The following is a 14319-nucleotide window of genomic DNA, read 5'->3' on the forward strand; positions in this document are numbered from 1 at the left end:
GTGTGTGTGTGTAGGTGTGTGCGTGCGTGCGTGTGTGTGTGTGTAGGGGTGTGTGTGTGTGTGCGTGTGTGTGGCCTTCGAGTTTAGCTTCCATAAAAAAGCAAGTGCAGCTTAAATTTTTTTTTACAATTTCTTATTTATACATTCCTCCACAACCCTACTGCACCATCCTGCAGAGTGGAAACTCTGATTTTAACTACCTGGTTGAACTTTCTTTTTAAATTTGCCTATGCCATGTTGAATAAGCACAATGGCCCCGGCATACCTGTATCATTTTGTTTTCACTTAACAGCTATGAACGACATTTTTCAATCTCCTAAAATACTATAAAATGAAATTAAGCTTATTGTTGTAAATTGTCAAGATCTGGACATTTGAAAGCCACGCTGAATGCTATTGTATTTCAAGGAGAAATATTGTGAATAATAACATGTTTTAGTAATAATCATAAAGTAGTTTACAACAGCCACATCTTTTAAGACAAAAAATAATAATCAGCTAGTCTGAAAAAAAAAATACATTTTGAAAATGTTGTTTAATGTACACACCCATTTATAATTTGAGGAGAATGATTGATTGTCGAGCAGTTATTAATCTACTATTGTGATTGTGATTTTACAGTTATGAAACAACAGAAAAGTTCTTTATGTTATATTTTATGACATAGTGACATGTGAGAGTAAGTTGTTCAAATTATTTTCAGTAAGAAAAAAATTATGAAGTGTTTTTAATTCCCACTCAAAACACAATCAGCTTCAATTAAATCATGCTTACAAAAAATACGTACATGAAACAGACAACATGCTCCAATGGACTGGATTAATGATCAGCCGTATGAGCGACTTATCCACTCAGTTTCTGTTCTTCGGTAATCTAGCAGAAGCATATCATGTGCGACTTGAAAAGCAAAATGATACGTTTCTAAGATGAATAAATATTACATTCAGTTGCTAACTAAGTGCAGCTGCATGTCTCCCACTACTCTGTGTCCTCCAAATCTCTGGGATGTCTTTTTGACTTCATTTTCTATTACAAAGTCCCATCGCGATTTGACATTTTCCAAAAGGTCACAAGCTTTTTTTTTTTTTTTTTTTACTTTTTCTCTCTCTCTTCAACCTCTTCAGTGTATATTATTGTGTGAGTGGATGTGTTGACTCTTATGCACATTTAATGTTTTCCCAGTGGACACACGAGGTCAACAACCAACAGAGCAGTATTATGCATCCTCCTTGAGTTTGGCCAAGCACACGGTGCCTGACATTTCTCCTATGTGGCTCCTGAGGAGCTTTAAATCTCTCATCACATCTTAAATCTGTGTCCTTCGGCGGGCAGTACTGCAACAACACATCACTTGCCAGTGCCAGGAAAAAGGGGGACACTGGACACGTCTGAGCTACTTTTCAATTTAATATAACCCAGAAGTAACATATGTTGGGATTTAGCTCTTTGTAGACAGCAACATCTTTACTCCTTATCGTAAAATCTACTGTTTTATCACAAAACAAACAAGAAGTGTTTTTTTTTTTTTTTTCCCAAAGCAACCCGGTGTTTCATTAGTGACTTCGTCCACAGTGGGAGATGTTTGTATTAGCAGCTCACTGATTAGACAAAGCATCTGTTGCCTGACATGAGAGGTTTTTAAAATGACAGACATTTAAATGAAACATACGTACCGCATTATCTAAACTGTAATTGTTAGCAAAAAATACTTATAGATGGCAGTGAAATTCAAATTAACCCATCAAATAATTTTTAGAGAAATACCTTTTAAAGATGACAGATGAGCCATTCACACTGAACCATATTGTACTGCTTTCATCTGCCGGCACAAAAACCAGAAGTATTAACCGATCCTCTTTATGGCATTTTTGTTTTTGGTAAAAAACAACAACAACAAAAGGACATTTTAAAATGTCATCTCTCTCTTAATTTTAATCTAGATTCATAATCTCAGTATTATTTGAAGCTTCATTTTAGGTTCATGCAAATAATGTGAAATCCTTAAAAAACACTTTGGCTACCTTCACCATAATTACAGGTAAAAATATCCTTTGGGGCATGACTTGGCCACATATTTCAACTTTGTTATGAATCGCAGTATTAACTTTTGAGGTTTTACATGGAAAGTGTTTCCTGCAGAATGCATGAACGTGGTAAAACAGAGTAACATATTAATTAGAACAGTAACAGCATGTAAACATAACAACATAACTTCATAGCCTCAAAGTCAGAGATTAAGTTGGTCTCCCTAAAAGTTGGGAAACATCTAAGCTGAGGTAAACAACAGCTGTGGTTTATGGTCAAACAGATTTATGTTCAGATTCAAACTGAAGCTTGTCCAGATCTCTGCCATACATAAAGGGTTAATTAGGGGTGAAAAGCTTGTCAGCATTTGAAGCTAAAACTCCTGCTGTCGGCGTACTGGGTGCTGTCAGTTTAAATTACGAGGCTCTGAATCTATATAGTTCTGCTTACCGTAAGGGCTATTTGCAGGCCTTGTTGCCAAGCATGGGTTCAAACCAGAAACTGGAGACAGAGGGAAAAGATTTGGATTTCTATGGACAATTAAATATTTGCAGAGAGTGGTTTTGTGGTCTTTGACTTGAAATCTAGTTTGAAGTGACAAAGATCAAATATTGTAAATTCAGAAAATATTTACTAATGTGATTTATGTATTAAAGGATTGGCGTTTGATCAGTTGCCTGAAAGGATTGTCTTTTTTTTTTTTTAATGAAAAGCGTCTTTGAACATTCACAGCAGATGAACTTCAGACAGCCGATTGACCAATTAGATTGGTGGGAAGTGCAACAAGCATGTGGCTGTAAATCAAGCATAGTGCCAACAGGTACCGTATGTCTGCGAGGGATCTTAGCAGACTTACTGTAAGTGAGGGCGACTCGATAAAATCCAGCGGTAGCATTATGTGACACATTTTCCCTTGTAAATGAAGCCAAAGTTAGCAGTCCAAAATGTCCCAGAAAGCCAGGTGCTGGGTCCAAAGGGAGATTCCGGTGTTTGGGGTTGTGGCTTTGCTTGGCTTTGGACTCTCAGGCTGGTTTTCCTTGATGTGGGTTTTTTTAAAGCTGGTTTAGTATGAGCGATCCATCATGAGAAGAAAAAAGCTTATAATGCATACTTTTAATTATCAGGGTAAAATCGGCACATTTTTGTTCTGTAAAAAAAAAAAGAAAAGGAAAAGTTGATTCGAAAGGCAGCGACATAATAATCTTAACTTCATTTGGTTGTGGTGGGTTACATAAAGGCCAGGCCCAAGTTCTTAAGGTGTCGCACAGAAGGCACTTTGAATATTTGGGCTGCTGTTGCTGCAGCTGGAAGCTGTTACTCATCATAGTCTGAACATAGTTGGCATGCTTATAATGAGCAGGTTGACTAAAGGGTGCGCTAGTCTCCAAGATAAGAGCAGCTTGTGTGTGGGGAATGTTCACACACTGCTCATTAAAGTTGAATATGGAGAGTGTTCAGTTGACTGTAACTACACTTACCTGCAGAAGAGTCAGGGACTGACCAGAAAAAGAAAAAAACACAATTAGGTATTTTACTTTTCATTTTATGTAGGTTATTTCATTAGCTGCATGGTGGCATAGATGTTAGCACTGTTACTTTGCAGCACAAAGGTCCAATAGGTTTGAATCCTGGCCAGGGTCCACGTGGAGTTTGCATATAATCTTTTAATTTTACCAAAATGTTATTTTTATGACTGGAGTAAATATCAATATTTTGGAAAGGCCCAGCCAAAGTTCTGGCTTGAGTCTGACAGAAAATCTACAGAGGGAGTAAAAGATTAGTGTAGTGGTAAGGAGACCTTCCTTCCATCCTCAAAAACTTGGATCTCATTACAAAATATAAATTCTCAAAAATACCAACGAAAGCATGCAAAGAGCTGGTCAGCAATTATAAGAAGGGGGTGATTTAGTGGTAATTTAGTGGTAATCAAGGCCACTAAATATTGCACAGAGTGTATATAACTTTCAACATGCATATATTTTTATTTTATTTTTTGCAACACATAAAAACGGAAATGTTTCATATGCGCAGTGTGACTCAAAGGTCCCAGTAGGTTCACTGAGACACTGAGTGACGCTACATAAAACTTACTGCTGACACCTGCTCTGGCAAAAATAGTTTAATCGTTACGGCAATGGCTTAACTATTTTTGCTGTAAGAGAGTGGCTGGGTTAATGTTGTTGCCTCCCATAAAACCACACTGGTTTACTGGCATCAAGCTAAGCTCTCTTTTACCAGCTTGTAATGTGTTAATTAGCGTGTTTCTGCAGTGCCTGATAATCATCAACTCATAAAACACTCTTGGCTCCTAGCATTGAGACTAATACACATGACAATGCTTGGACTTGTGAAAGATGATCATATTGCAGAAATTCAAACAAGATGTCGAAATAATCTACCCGAGTGATACATCGTTCCGAAATATCTACACCCTTGAATTTCATAACAGCGGGTCAGGTGACGGCCACAAAGTTGTAGTAGATTCCCCGATGAGCCAAGATGAACATGTGTCTTTATGACCCCCCTTCGTGCAGAAAGCCACTGCACGTATGGCATAAACTATCCTTGAAGTTATAAACTCTACTGCAAAACATGGTGGTGGCAGCTTTATACCAGGCAAAATCAATGGCAATGCTGAAAAAAAAAATTGTTTGAGAGATCTTACAAAAAAGATGATTCATGCAAAACGAGAGAATAGCAGCGTGACGTAACAACCAGAACAAATATGGAAAGGTTTACAAAGCAGCTTCATGTGTAGATACTTCAGTCCAGACCTATGTTCAATTGAGAATTAGTGACAAAACTCTTCAGACTGACTTGCAAAACTGCTACTTGCAGAATTTAAGCTCTTCTGCAAATATGTTTCAAAATGTTAGTCTCTGGCTGGAAGAGATATAGAAAACTTGCAGGCATAATTAGATGTTTTGTCAGATTTAAATTTTTTGCAAAAATGTGCCTCAGCTTCAAAATTATTCAATACTTTGTGTTGGTCTGTGACATACAACCTTAGCTAAATTAATTTAAAATTGTTATTCTAATGTAAAAAAAAAAGGAGAGAAAGGAAAAGGGGTCCTGAAAAAGGCCATGTGTCACTATCTGTTGTTTACAACAATAATGTCTTCATCAATAGTCTTACAGTTACTTAAGATTTATTTTATTTTTTTTATTGAACCAATCTCACTTTTCAGCAACATTAAAAGGATATTTCCCCTGATGTTGTGTTTTATTTTTGGTGAAAGTTTGATCATTTAGGAGCTCACAGAGTCAAACCCAGTGAGCCATAACCATCTAATGTCTCGTCTAAGACACTCTTTGCTTTGAGTTTTTGTACGTCTAAAATGTGCTACTATTGAAAACGCTTAGTGACAAAAAGCAGATTGTTCATTCTGTCCAGACAATACGCTGCATACCTCTCGTATGTTTAAAATATCCGCCTCATTCTCATGGCGACAGTATTCCAGACTGTCTTCCTCCTCCTGCTTTGTGTCCATGTGTCATTATTGCAGCATGGGAGCCTGAAACACTGGGGGTCTGAAAGCACTGCGGGCCGGAGGGAGTTAAGAACAGGACAGGAAGCTCAGAGGCTTTCATAACAGCCTTATTGAGGAGATCGGCATTTGACATGTCGCATTCCAGTCTTCGCTATCAGACTCCTGCTTAGACCTCCATGCATGACCCCTGACCCCTACATGTATCGAGTTGGCCAAGTCTGGAGAAGAAATGGGTAAGGGAGCCCTCCACTACTGCAGGGTTTCTGGTTCAGAGTCTGTTTGTCTGATGGGAACTCTTGATGTGGACGTCCAGACGCTCGGTATGTAAACAAGTTTTTCTTTTCCTCTCTGGATAAATATTTAGATGTCTCCACATCCAGCTGTTTTGGTTCTCTGAATGAAAACAAAGTACGGCAGTGATCCCTCCCGGGATCAGCCTGTTTAATGGATGCCGGTGATTTGATGTTCAGATGTAAGACTTTAGAAGGGAGATAAGCAGCTCATTAAAGACCTCTCATCCAAAGAGAAAAGCTAGTGTCTCAGGGCTTCCTGGCCAACGGTAGCAACTGCCTTGCCGACCCCGAACGGCAGTATTTATAGAGCACTGCAGATGAGTCATTTGGCTAAGTGCCCTCCCTTCGTTCACCAGATTTACAGATCCCCACTTTGGGGAGGGCGCCTTGATTTATGATACTCCCACCTCCCTCCAACCCCGTTACCTCCCACCCGTCTCGCTTCCTTCAGAAAAGAGCAGACACACCGTCTTTTGCCTTCAGCTTCCACTCGCCGATCCGTCCTTCCTGTGCGCGGCCCAGAAATATGCTTTCTCTGCTTTTTCCTTCAGCAGAAGTTTAGAGGGGACGACTTACCGAGAGGCAGACGGACTACCCTCAGCCTGACCTCTCCTCGCTCCGCTGCTGAGCGACGTATCACCGTGACCTGCCGTTGACTTGCACAAAAAGAAGTTGTAGGCTTAAAAAAAAAAAGAGAGAAAAGAAAAAGTTGTGAGAGCCCGAGGGAGAAGAAGGCAGGGGAGGGGAAGCTTGTGTAGCATTTTAGAATAAAACCAGAGAAGATAAACGTGCAATATTTGTGGCTTAGAACAGGAACAGATGAAGAAGTGGCACCTGGGGGGCAGCGGTCAGCAGCGAGAGCGTGGCTTTTTCACCCTCAAGCCCAAGCTGAGAAGGGGGCAGGTCCACATATGCTCCCCATGGATGTTAACTCCAATCCAGGTGTGTCCTTTTTTTGCATTGCAGAATACTAAAAAAATAAAAATGCATTTGTTATGGAGTCTTCTATCAAGATGGCTGCTTTTAGAATCGGTTGCAACTAAAGGAAATGAGTTCTCATGGTGTATTTCACAACTGTTTTGATTTTTCTCAGCAGCTAACACAGGTCAGCAACTGATGTGCCTAAGTCTATAACTAAATTATCATTGACCGTAAAAACAAAAAGGAAACAAATGATTTTTATTTCTTAAAATGCAACACAATAACAAGTGAAACTGCCAGCCAGAGTGGTTGCTAACTAATAAACTGTCACATTTTTTTTTTCCATTAGCAGACACCATTTACCGTTCAACAAGAGTCAACAAGGCAAAAGTGTAGCAGGCTTCTCTCAGCCAGCTGACTGGCAGTGCTGGCTTGGTTATCACTTCCAAGGCAGACTCTGCCATCTACTTTATTGAAATTAACTCCAAGCCTCAGAAAAATGTTGTTTGTAAAAGTTTTAAATTGTTAACTAATTCCTTTTTCACTCAACATAACCTACAAAAGTGCATTGTCAATGTTTTGCCGACCTAGCCCTGCCAGGGTTTAAACAGCATTCATGCAACATTAAAATTCTCAATTTACTGACATTTTTAAAAGCTGTATTTTTAAGTAGCCTGCTAACACATCATAGGAAGAAAAACAACAGAAGCTCCTTTAAAGTTTTCACGTTATTCAAGTGTCATTAATTTTTGTGGCTCTAAGGATGAACTTCAGTCTGAAATGTCTCCCACTCGAAGAAAGCTTCTGCTCTCCCCAAAACTGCATTCTCATGACGGAGTCGAATTTCACTCTGCTTGGCTGCTCGTGGCAAGATAACAGAACAAACTGCTGAATTCATCGCTCCCAGCCTGCCGGTAAATCCATCCCAGTAGAGATGTTCTCATGCGAAAAATCTGAAGCAACAGACGGGAGAGGAAACAGGCAGGAGTAATTCCGTTTCAGACAGAATGTTGGAGCGGGAACGGGATTTGACGGAGGTGTGGAAAGCAGAGAGAGGGGGAAAGAAAATTGAGGTTGAAAACAGTCTGTTAAACGTATGTACCAATGTAAGACTTTGTACAATGTAAGACTTCAGAAAATATGAAAGCATAAAAAAAATACCGGTCATCGTCTTTATGTAAAGTCAGAGTTTAAGTTAAGGTCTGCAGAATGAGGTCAGTTGCAAATTTATTGAAATTTGTTTTGGAATATATAAAATTGATCAAAAGAATATAGTTGGGTCAGTTTTACAATAATGTTTCCACAGCAGTGACCAGTTGAAGAGATGGTAGTAAAAACCAACTTGATTTTAGTTGGCATTCAGAGCAAGCAACAATTTGTATAAAATGAAAAGTACCTCATGCATATTCAGGTACTGCAGCTGCATTGATCCCAGGTTAATATTTTTAAAATTATTTAAAATGTTTAGTTTTTAACTTATTTTCTTTTCTAAATGGCATAAAAATAAGTTGGTTTCAGTCAATGCTCCCCTCCATCATTCATATTCCATAGATTTCCACAAGTAGTTTTGCCACATGTTGGAAATGCTGAATGCTAGTACAGTCCTAAGCAGTTTACCAAGACCTTTTACTCAATATCAATAATATTTCAGTGTGTGATCTGCTTTTGTGATTTGGCAATTAGCTAGTGGGTGGTTAGGGTTAGAATATGAGTAATCAGTAAGTTATCTGCAAAGAATAGTTCTCTGAATGAGGTCAGCCTTGAGAGACGGGAGAGTTTCTCCAGACGATACTCATCAGTCAGAGCGGGACCAAGACCAAAGTGTATTTCTGTGTTGTTAAAACGACTCCAGTATGAAAAATATCATAGCACGACCATAGCGCTTTTCCATGTGTATATGGACTCCATCTTGATGTTGCTCAGTACTAAATGGGTACTAAATGGAAGTAAATTCCCAACAGGCTCCCAGATTTTGACCTTTTTGGGTTAATTATATAAAACCCATATCAAATCAAGTCATAGTAAGCCTTTTTTAGGTGTTTGGTATGTCTCCAGTGGTTTTTCCCTCGGTTTGTATGAACAATTAATATGGTGCCGCAGATAATCCCACAATAATTTGTAGTCTGTTTTCACTCTGTTTCCTACCCCATTAGTGAATTCCGCCTTAGCATAAGACTTGACCATACCATTCAATTTTTTTTTTTAGGTAGTGTTTTACAAGACACTGACTGCTTACATCCACTCCACATAACCCCACTTTGAGATAAAAAAACAACAACAATCCCTTTAAGTAAAAAATATATCTTTTAAAGCTGCAGTTTCCAAGTATTCAGCAATCTGTACTTCAAAGCACACAGAGAAAACGCCGCCACCAGCATTTATCTCTCTCTGCTGCACCACCTGAAATCCTTCTCTTCAATCACACTCGCCTTCAACTACCCGCTCTACGCAGCAGTCATTTTTTGTTCAGCGGCTTTTTGACTGGTGTTGTCACAGAAAATGTTGAGAGGTGGCACCGTGTACAGTGCTGCTGCCATGACCAAAATGAAAACATGCTTACTTTGCCTAAGCTAAAATCTGCTGGACGTTTTTTTTTTTTTTTTTTGCTTTGACATTTCACAGAAACAGACGCCGGAGAAATATTAAGGCCTCTACTCTGGAGACACATCTTAATTTAATGCGTCATGTTTTACCTCACCAGCCACTGCAAGGTGATGTAATGGAAGGCCCATAAACGTTGTGATGATTGATAAACGTCACTGAGATTTAGCTCTACTTGTTATCAAAAATAATGCTCCCTCACGACGGGTCTTTCAATCTCCCAAAGCAATAATGCTAATGGAAAACAGCTTCAGTGTCACACGACCGGAGTGAGTTTATTAAGAAAACCAAAAGAGTGCTTTGACTGGAAATCTTTTTCATAGCTTTGAAAACGTAGTTCAAGCTAGTTCTGTGTTTTACCCTCTCCGACTGTCAGGGGGAGGGAGGGAGACTAGTTAGCTGTTAGTCACAGCAGACCAGAAGTGAGGTTATCCCTGTGTGAGAGGTTCAAAGAGCTTCAGAAAGGGCTGACACAGCCTAGCAATTTGGCTTGTGGAGAGTGCAGGTGTGCATCCACCCTGAAGCTCTCATCAGTGCTGAAAGGCGATATTACAAGGTATTATTAGGCAACGAAGCAGATACTTTTTCCAAGTCCTCTTGTTTTATTGTCTGGTGGGAAATGAGAGAGCTCACTCCCTTCTTCACATGCAAGGCTCATCATCGGAGTCTGTTTAATTTACAATCACACAATGCATCTAAGAAATCCTTTTGCTCTGTGAGTGTGGATTGAAAAGAAAGCTTATTTTTCTTTTCTTCTTTTTTTTTTATCCTTACGTTGTATACACATAGAATCAAATTTAAAAAGCTCCTTAGGATGATACCTTTCAGCTGCATTGTCTCATACTTATTATTTATTGTTACCGTGAAGTATGAGCCCATTGCCAGAAGCATGCTTGTTTCATATACAAGCAGTGTGAGTGTAAATACAAAGCATAAATTTCACCTGTGAATCTAGATTTTCTTGTTTACATTCAGGTTCTGCAACTTTGCAAACTTACTCAGCAATCGGGTGGGTTGGCTTACATTGTAACTCTTTCAACTTTTTTCAGCTATCAATGCAGGCAAATGTTCAAATGGCAGCTGCCAGGAATCACCAAGACCTAACTATCTATATACATTGACAAACAGTCTGTTCTTTAATTTACTATTCATTTGAGTGTAGTAAAAGTCTGACATAATACGGACTTTGTATCTCAATTGTAACCCTTCATTTTCTTTTGAATTCAAAACTACTACAGCTATCATGGAACCTGGAGCACATTTTTGTTGTTTTTTTAATGGCCAATGTTTGTGACTTTCAAATGTCAAGTGAAAAGTTTGTATAAGTGAGTTATCATGTTTTAGTATTCTTAAAGGAGAACTTGTAGAAAAATCATGAAGATGGTAAAAACCCGACTGTATAACTGTAGTTTTTATCAACAGCTTTATTGTTAGAATATTATTCATTACTCAGGGAACTTTTGTTATTGTGGATGAGATTATATAATAGTAAATGTGAGTGCAACTTCCTTAGGAAAACATTTTTTTATGCTCCTTTACAACCATCTGCCTGTGAACCACAGAAGAAACAAAATCCCTGAATGCTAATAAATAATCAGCGTCTTATTTTTGACACAATGGTCATTATTTCAGCAGCTACTCTATATTTTAGTTGGGACTCTGTGTGAATGATATCATACCTAAATTTAATACTGTCATCTGCATCCCAGTAAACAAGTACAACGGGAATAGACTATTTGACAAGCTATGCTGTACGTAAAATTGATGTGGAGATTTTGTTTGATCTGTAATAATTATTTAATGAGAATATGCATAATATCATTTTAGAAAGATTTTCCCCAAATAAGAAAATTTAAGATTTTTTTCTTATGTAGTAATCTTCTGTTGAGTTAAGTTGTAATCCAAGAACTTTAGCACAATTTTTTTTGTTTGTTTCTGTAGTATAATTACTCTCCGTTACAACCCATATATTTTCTTGCTGGTTTTGCCTTACTTTGCTTTTTATTTCGTTTGAGTCCTTTTTTGTGAGTACCTTGCTTTAGCAGAGCGTATTTTTTTGCTCTTCATTTGCCTGTCGTCTTCGAATACATACATGTTGCTTCCTCGATCAAATCTTCTTCCATTTTTATTAGCAGCCAATAAAACATAAGACAGCCTGTAAAATCCCATCAGAATGTTGCCCGTTCATCATAGAGCTCGTTTTTACTGCACTTCTGTGACTGTTTTCTGTTTATTGTGCCAACTTAAGTTACAAGTTTGTTGCTTTGGGCCCAGTCTGAGCAGTGGCTTCTCTTTCTAAAGTGGAAATTGAAACCCCTTACATAATGGTATATTTACAGCATCACTGGCAGGACACACAGCTATTGCTCTTCGGCTGGCATGAAATCAGAATGGAGACACTTGGCTTTCGGACAACTCTGTGACTGCAATGAACGGACTGACCCGAAGCTTACCCCGCTCGTATTCGTGACAATCTATTAAAACGTAAACACATTTCACTGTTTATGCCAAAGAATGCTTTATATAGATATTAATACAAATTTACTACCAATTTGGTCTGCTTGAGATTTGTGGCTACAAATGGTTGAGGGATAATCTAAAACTTTCTGAATACAAATGTGGGGTTGATGTCACCATTCTAATCCATTTCCCTGTGCCATGATTACCTACTTCCCTAAGGGTACCAGTGAGAGACAGACGAGATGAACGAACCTTGTCCTCTTTGACCTCCCCACTGCTATTCACTTTGTTTCTCATTCAGCATCGGATGGTAATGGATACCTGTTGTAACTCTATGGAGTCTGTGTTCCCCAGCAGATAATGTCTTTGGGGATGCAGGTGGAGGCCGATGTTTTGGTGTCTGTCTTGAGATCATGTCTATTGATGAACAAGGACCACCATGACACCAGGAAGACAATTAGCCATCGATACCTTACCGGAGGTCGGGTGAAATGGTAGAAGCATCACATGCACATGGGAAGATGTAGCTGCAGAATAAGCTGCAGAATATAGGCAGCGGAATAGGTGGCTCTTATGTGTGTGTGTGTAATTCTCTCCTGTGGGAAAAGGCAAGAGAAAATCTAATTTATTTTAATTGTCCTAAAAGCCATATTTTATCATCTGCAAATCCAATAAAAGAAATGGAGCAACATTAATTAAAATGTCTTCTTCTGATGTCTTTTTATCAGACTGCTAGCTTAGCATCAATCCAATACTACCAATCTACAAAGGTGCACCAATTCTTACTAATTTCCTAATGATAAATGTGCACAGGTTATGTAAGACTTCACAGTGACATAAAAATAAAAATGATACCCTTGTATTTTTTCCATGACAAAGACATTTATTTGACAAATTTCCGCTCATAGAAGCTAATGAATGGTTAAGGTGAAGTCAGAGTTGTTACCTTCTCTTTGTCAAGTGCTAAAACACTAAGCAAAAGTGTTTTGGCACTTTCAAACTAACATTGTGAATAATAAATAGTTTTGCTTGGTGAAGTTAGCTTGGTAACAACGGGATCTGACAGTGACTGAAAATGTGGGAGGTCATGGGCTACAGCACTGAGGTAAAATGGCTAAAAGGCAACCTTGGAAACCAAGCAGAGCCTGGAAGAATCTACTGAATTAGGACTGTGAGACAAAAATAAGAAATGCAGTGAGTAACAATGATAGAACCTATATGCAATAAGAAGAACACAAACCAAAGCGACGAACCCTGAAGTCCCTAAAATCCTCACTATACCATTAGAAGAAATGCAAATAGCTGGTTCAAACTGATAATCTGTTATCCTGCCAATAAATGAAATATAAGCTTATATAAAATTACATATAATCCATGATTAATTGTACTTTTATTCACTCCTAATATTGTATATTTGTTTAATTATATTCAGTCAACTCCATGTTCAAAAGTGTTGACCTTTTTATGCTGCCAACTGTGGAAGTTCTTAAAGCATTGCAGTGTGAGTGAGAGATCTCCTGTTTGCTTATGGGGTCGTGCCCTGTGTCAAAGCGTGGTGCTCTTAAGCTCAAGCCTTCAGAGAGATCTGCCTATTGTTACCATACAGTACTTCCGTGTGCGTGTGTGCGTGCGTGTGTGCGTGTGTGTGTGTGTGTGTGTGTGTGTGTGTGTGTGTGCGTGTGTGTGCGTGTGTGTGTGTGTGTGTGTGCGTGGATATGCACAACCCCCGTTGCAAACCTTTCCTCCCTCCCTCCCCTTCCCTTTCTCTTTCACACCCTCTCAGCTGTGCTCACTCACTCATTCTGAGCCGGGCCAAAAACCGGCAGCACAGATCCTCCACTCAGGACCTCCCGTCCTCAAGTTAACCGGGGCAGACGGGACTTTGTAACCCCATTCAGAGAGCGTCTTTTCTTGGGCGAGCGAGGCATGGAGGTGGTTCATCAGGCAGTTCATACTCTACCTCAGTATGGAGTGTCTGATTTGCTGCCTTTACATCAAGGTAATGAGTCTTTTGAATGTCCAGCTTCTCTTTATAATAGTTGAATACGTTAGATTTTTTTGTTAAAACGTATGGTTTTTTTGGGGTGTTTTTTTTTTTTTTTTAAACAGGAACTGTCTAGTTTTTTAAGTACAATGAGGTAATATCTGTGAGGATAGCTTCATTTGAAAACAAGATGATTTAGATCATAGAGATCACTTTTGTCTCCAATGTTAATCCTCCTTCCACGTGAATGGACAGACATTCTGCTGTGTAGGGCTGCTTGCTGCTCAGTGAGTGACTTCCTGTTATGTTGGAGGTATTTATGATGCATGGACTTCTGAGAAGACTATCATTAGACACATTATTGAATCCCTACTTGCCCCTGCTTGCAGCAAACCAGACAACTCTTACAGACAAGAGAGAATCGACCCTTTGTGTTCATTTAATCTCTGACTGCTTAAACATATCCACACTCGGAGAGAATTATGACACGGATTTTGTCATTTCAACAAGGTAGTTACTGGGTCTGCATTGTTTTCTGCGCCAG

At 38.9% G+C, this 14319-nt stretch overlaps 1 protein-coding gene across 4 annotated transcripts in view; it reads left to right on the forward strand.

Annotated features, from left to right (window-relative positions):
• Positions 1 to 14319, forward strand: part of arhgap24 (Rho GTPase activating protein 24) — a 69207-nt gene that overhangs the window by 36026 nt on the left and 18862 nt on the right. The window contains exon 1 of one of the 4 annotated variants that reach the window (XM_008424530.2): positions 6288 to 6751. The exons of 2 other annotated variants lie outside the window; for them this stretch is intronic. In XM_008424530.2, coding sequence (XP_008422752.1) covers positions 6721 to 6751 — 31 coding nt within the window. In that variant the 5' untranslated portion in view covers positions 6288 to 6720. Of the gene's footprint in view, positions 1 to 6287; positions 6752 to 13583; positions 13791 to 14319 lie in introns of those variants that run through there. One more of the 4 variants, XM_008424528.2, reaches the window with a different exon arrangement.

This window comes from Poecilia reticulata, linkage group LG12 (assembly GCF_000633615.1).
Source record: "Poecilia reticulata strain Guanapo linkage group LG12, Guppy_female_1.0+MT, whole genome shotgun sequence".
Lineage (NCBI taxonomy): Eukaryota > Metazoa > Chordata > Actinopteri > Cyprinodontiformes > Poeciliidae > Poecilia > Poecilia reticulata.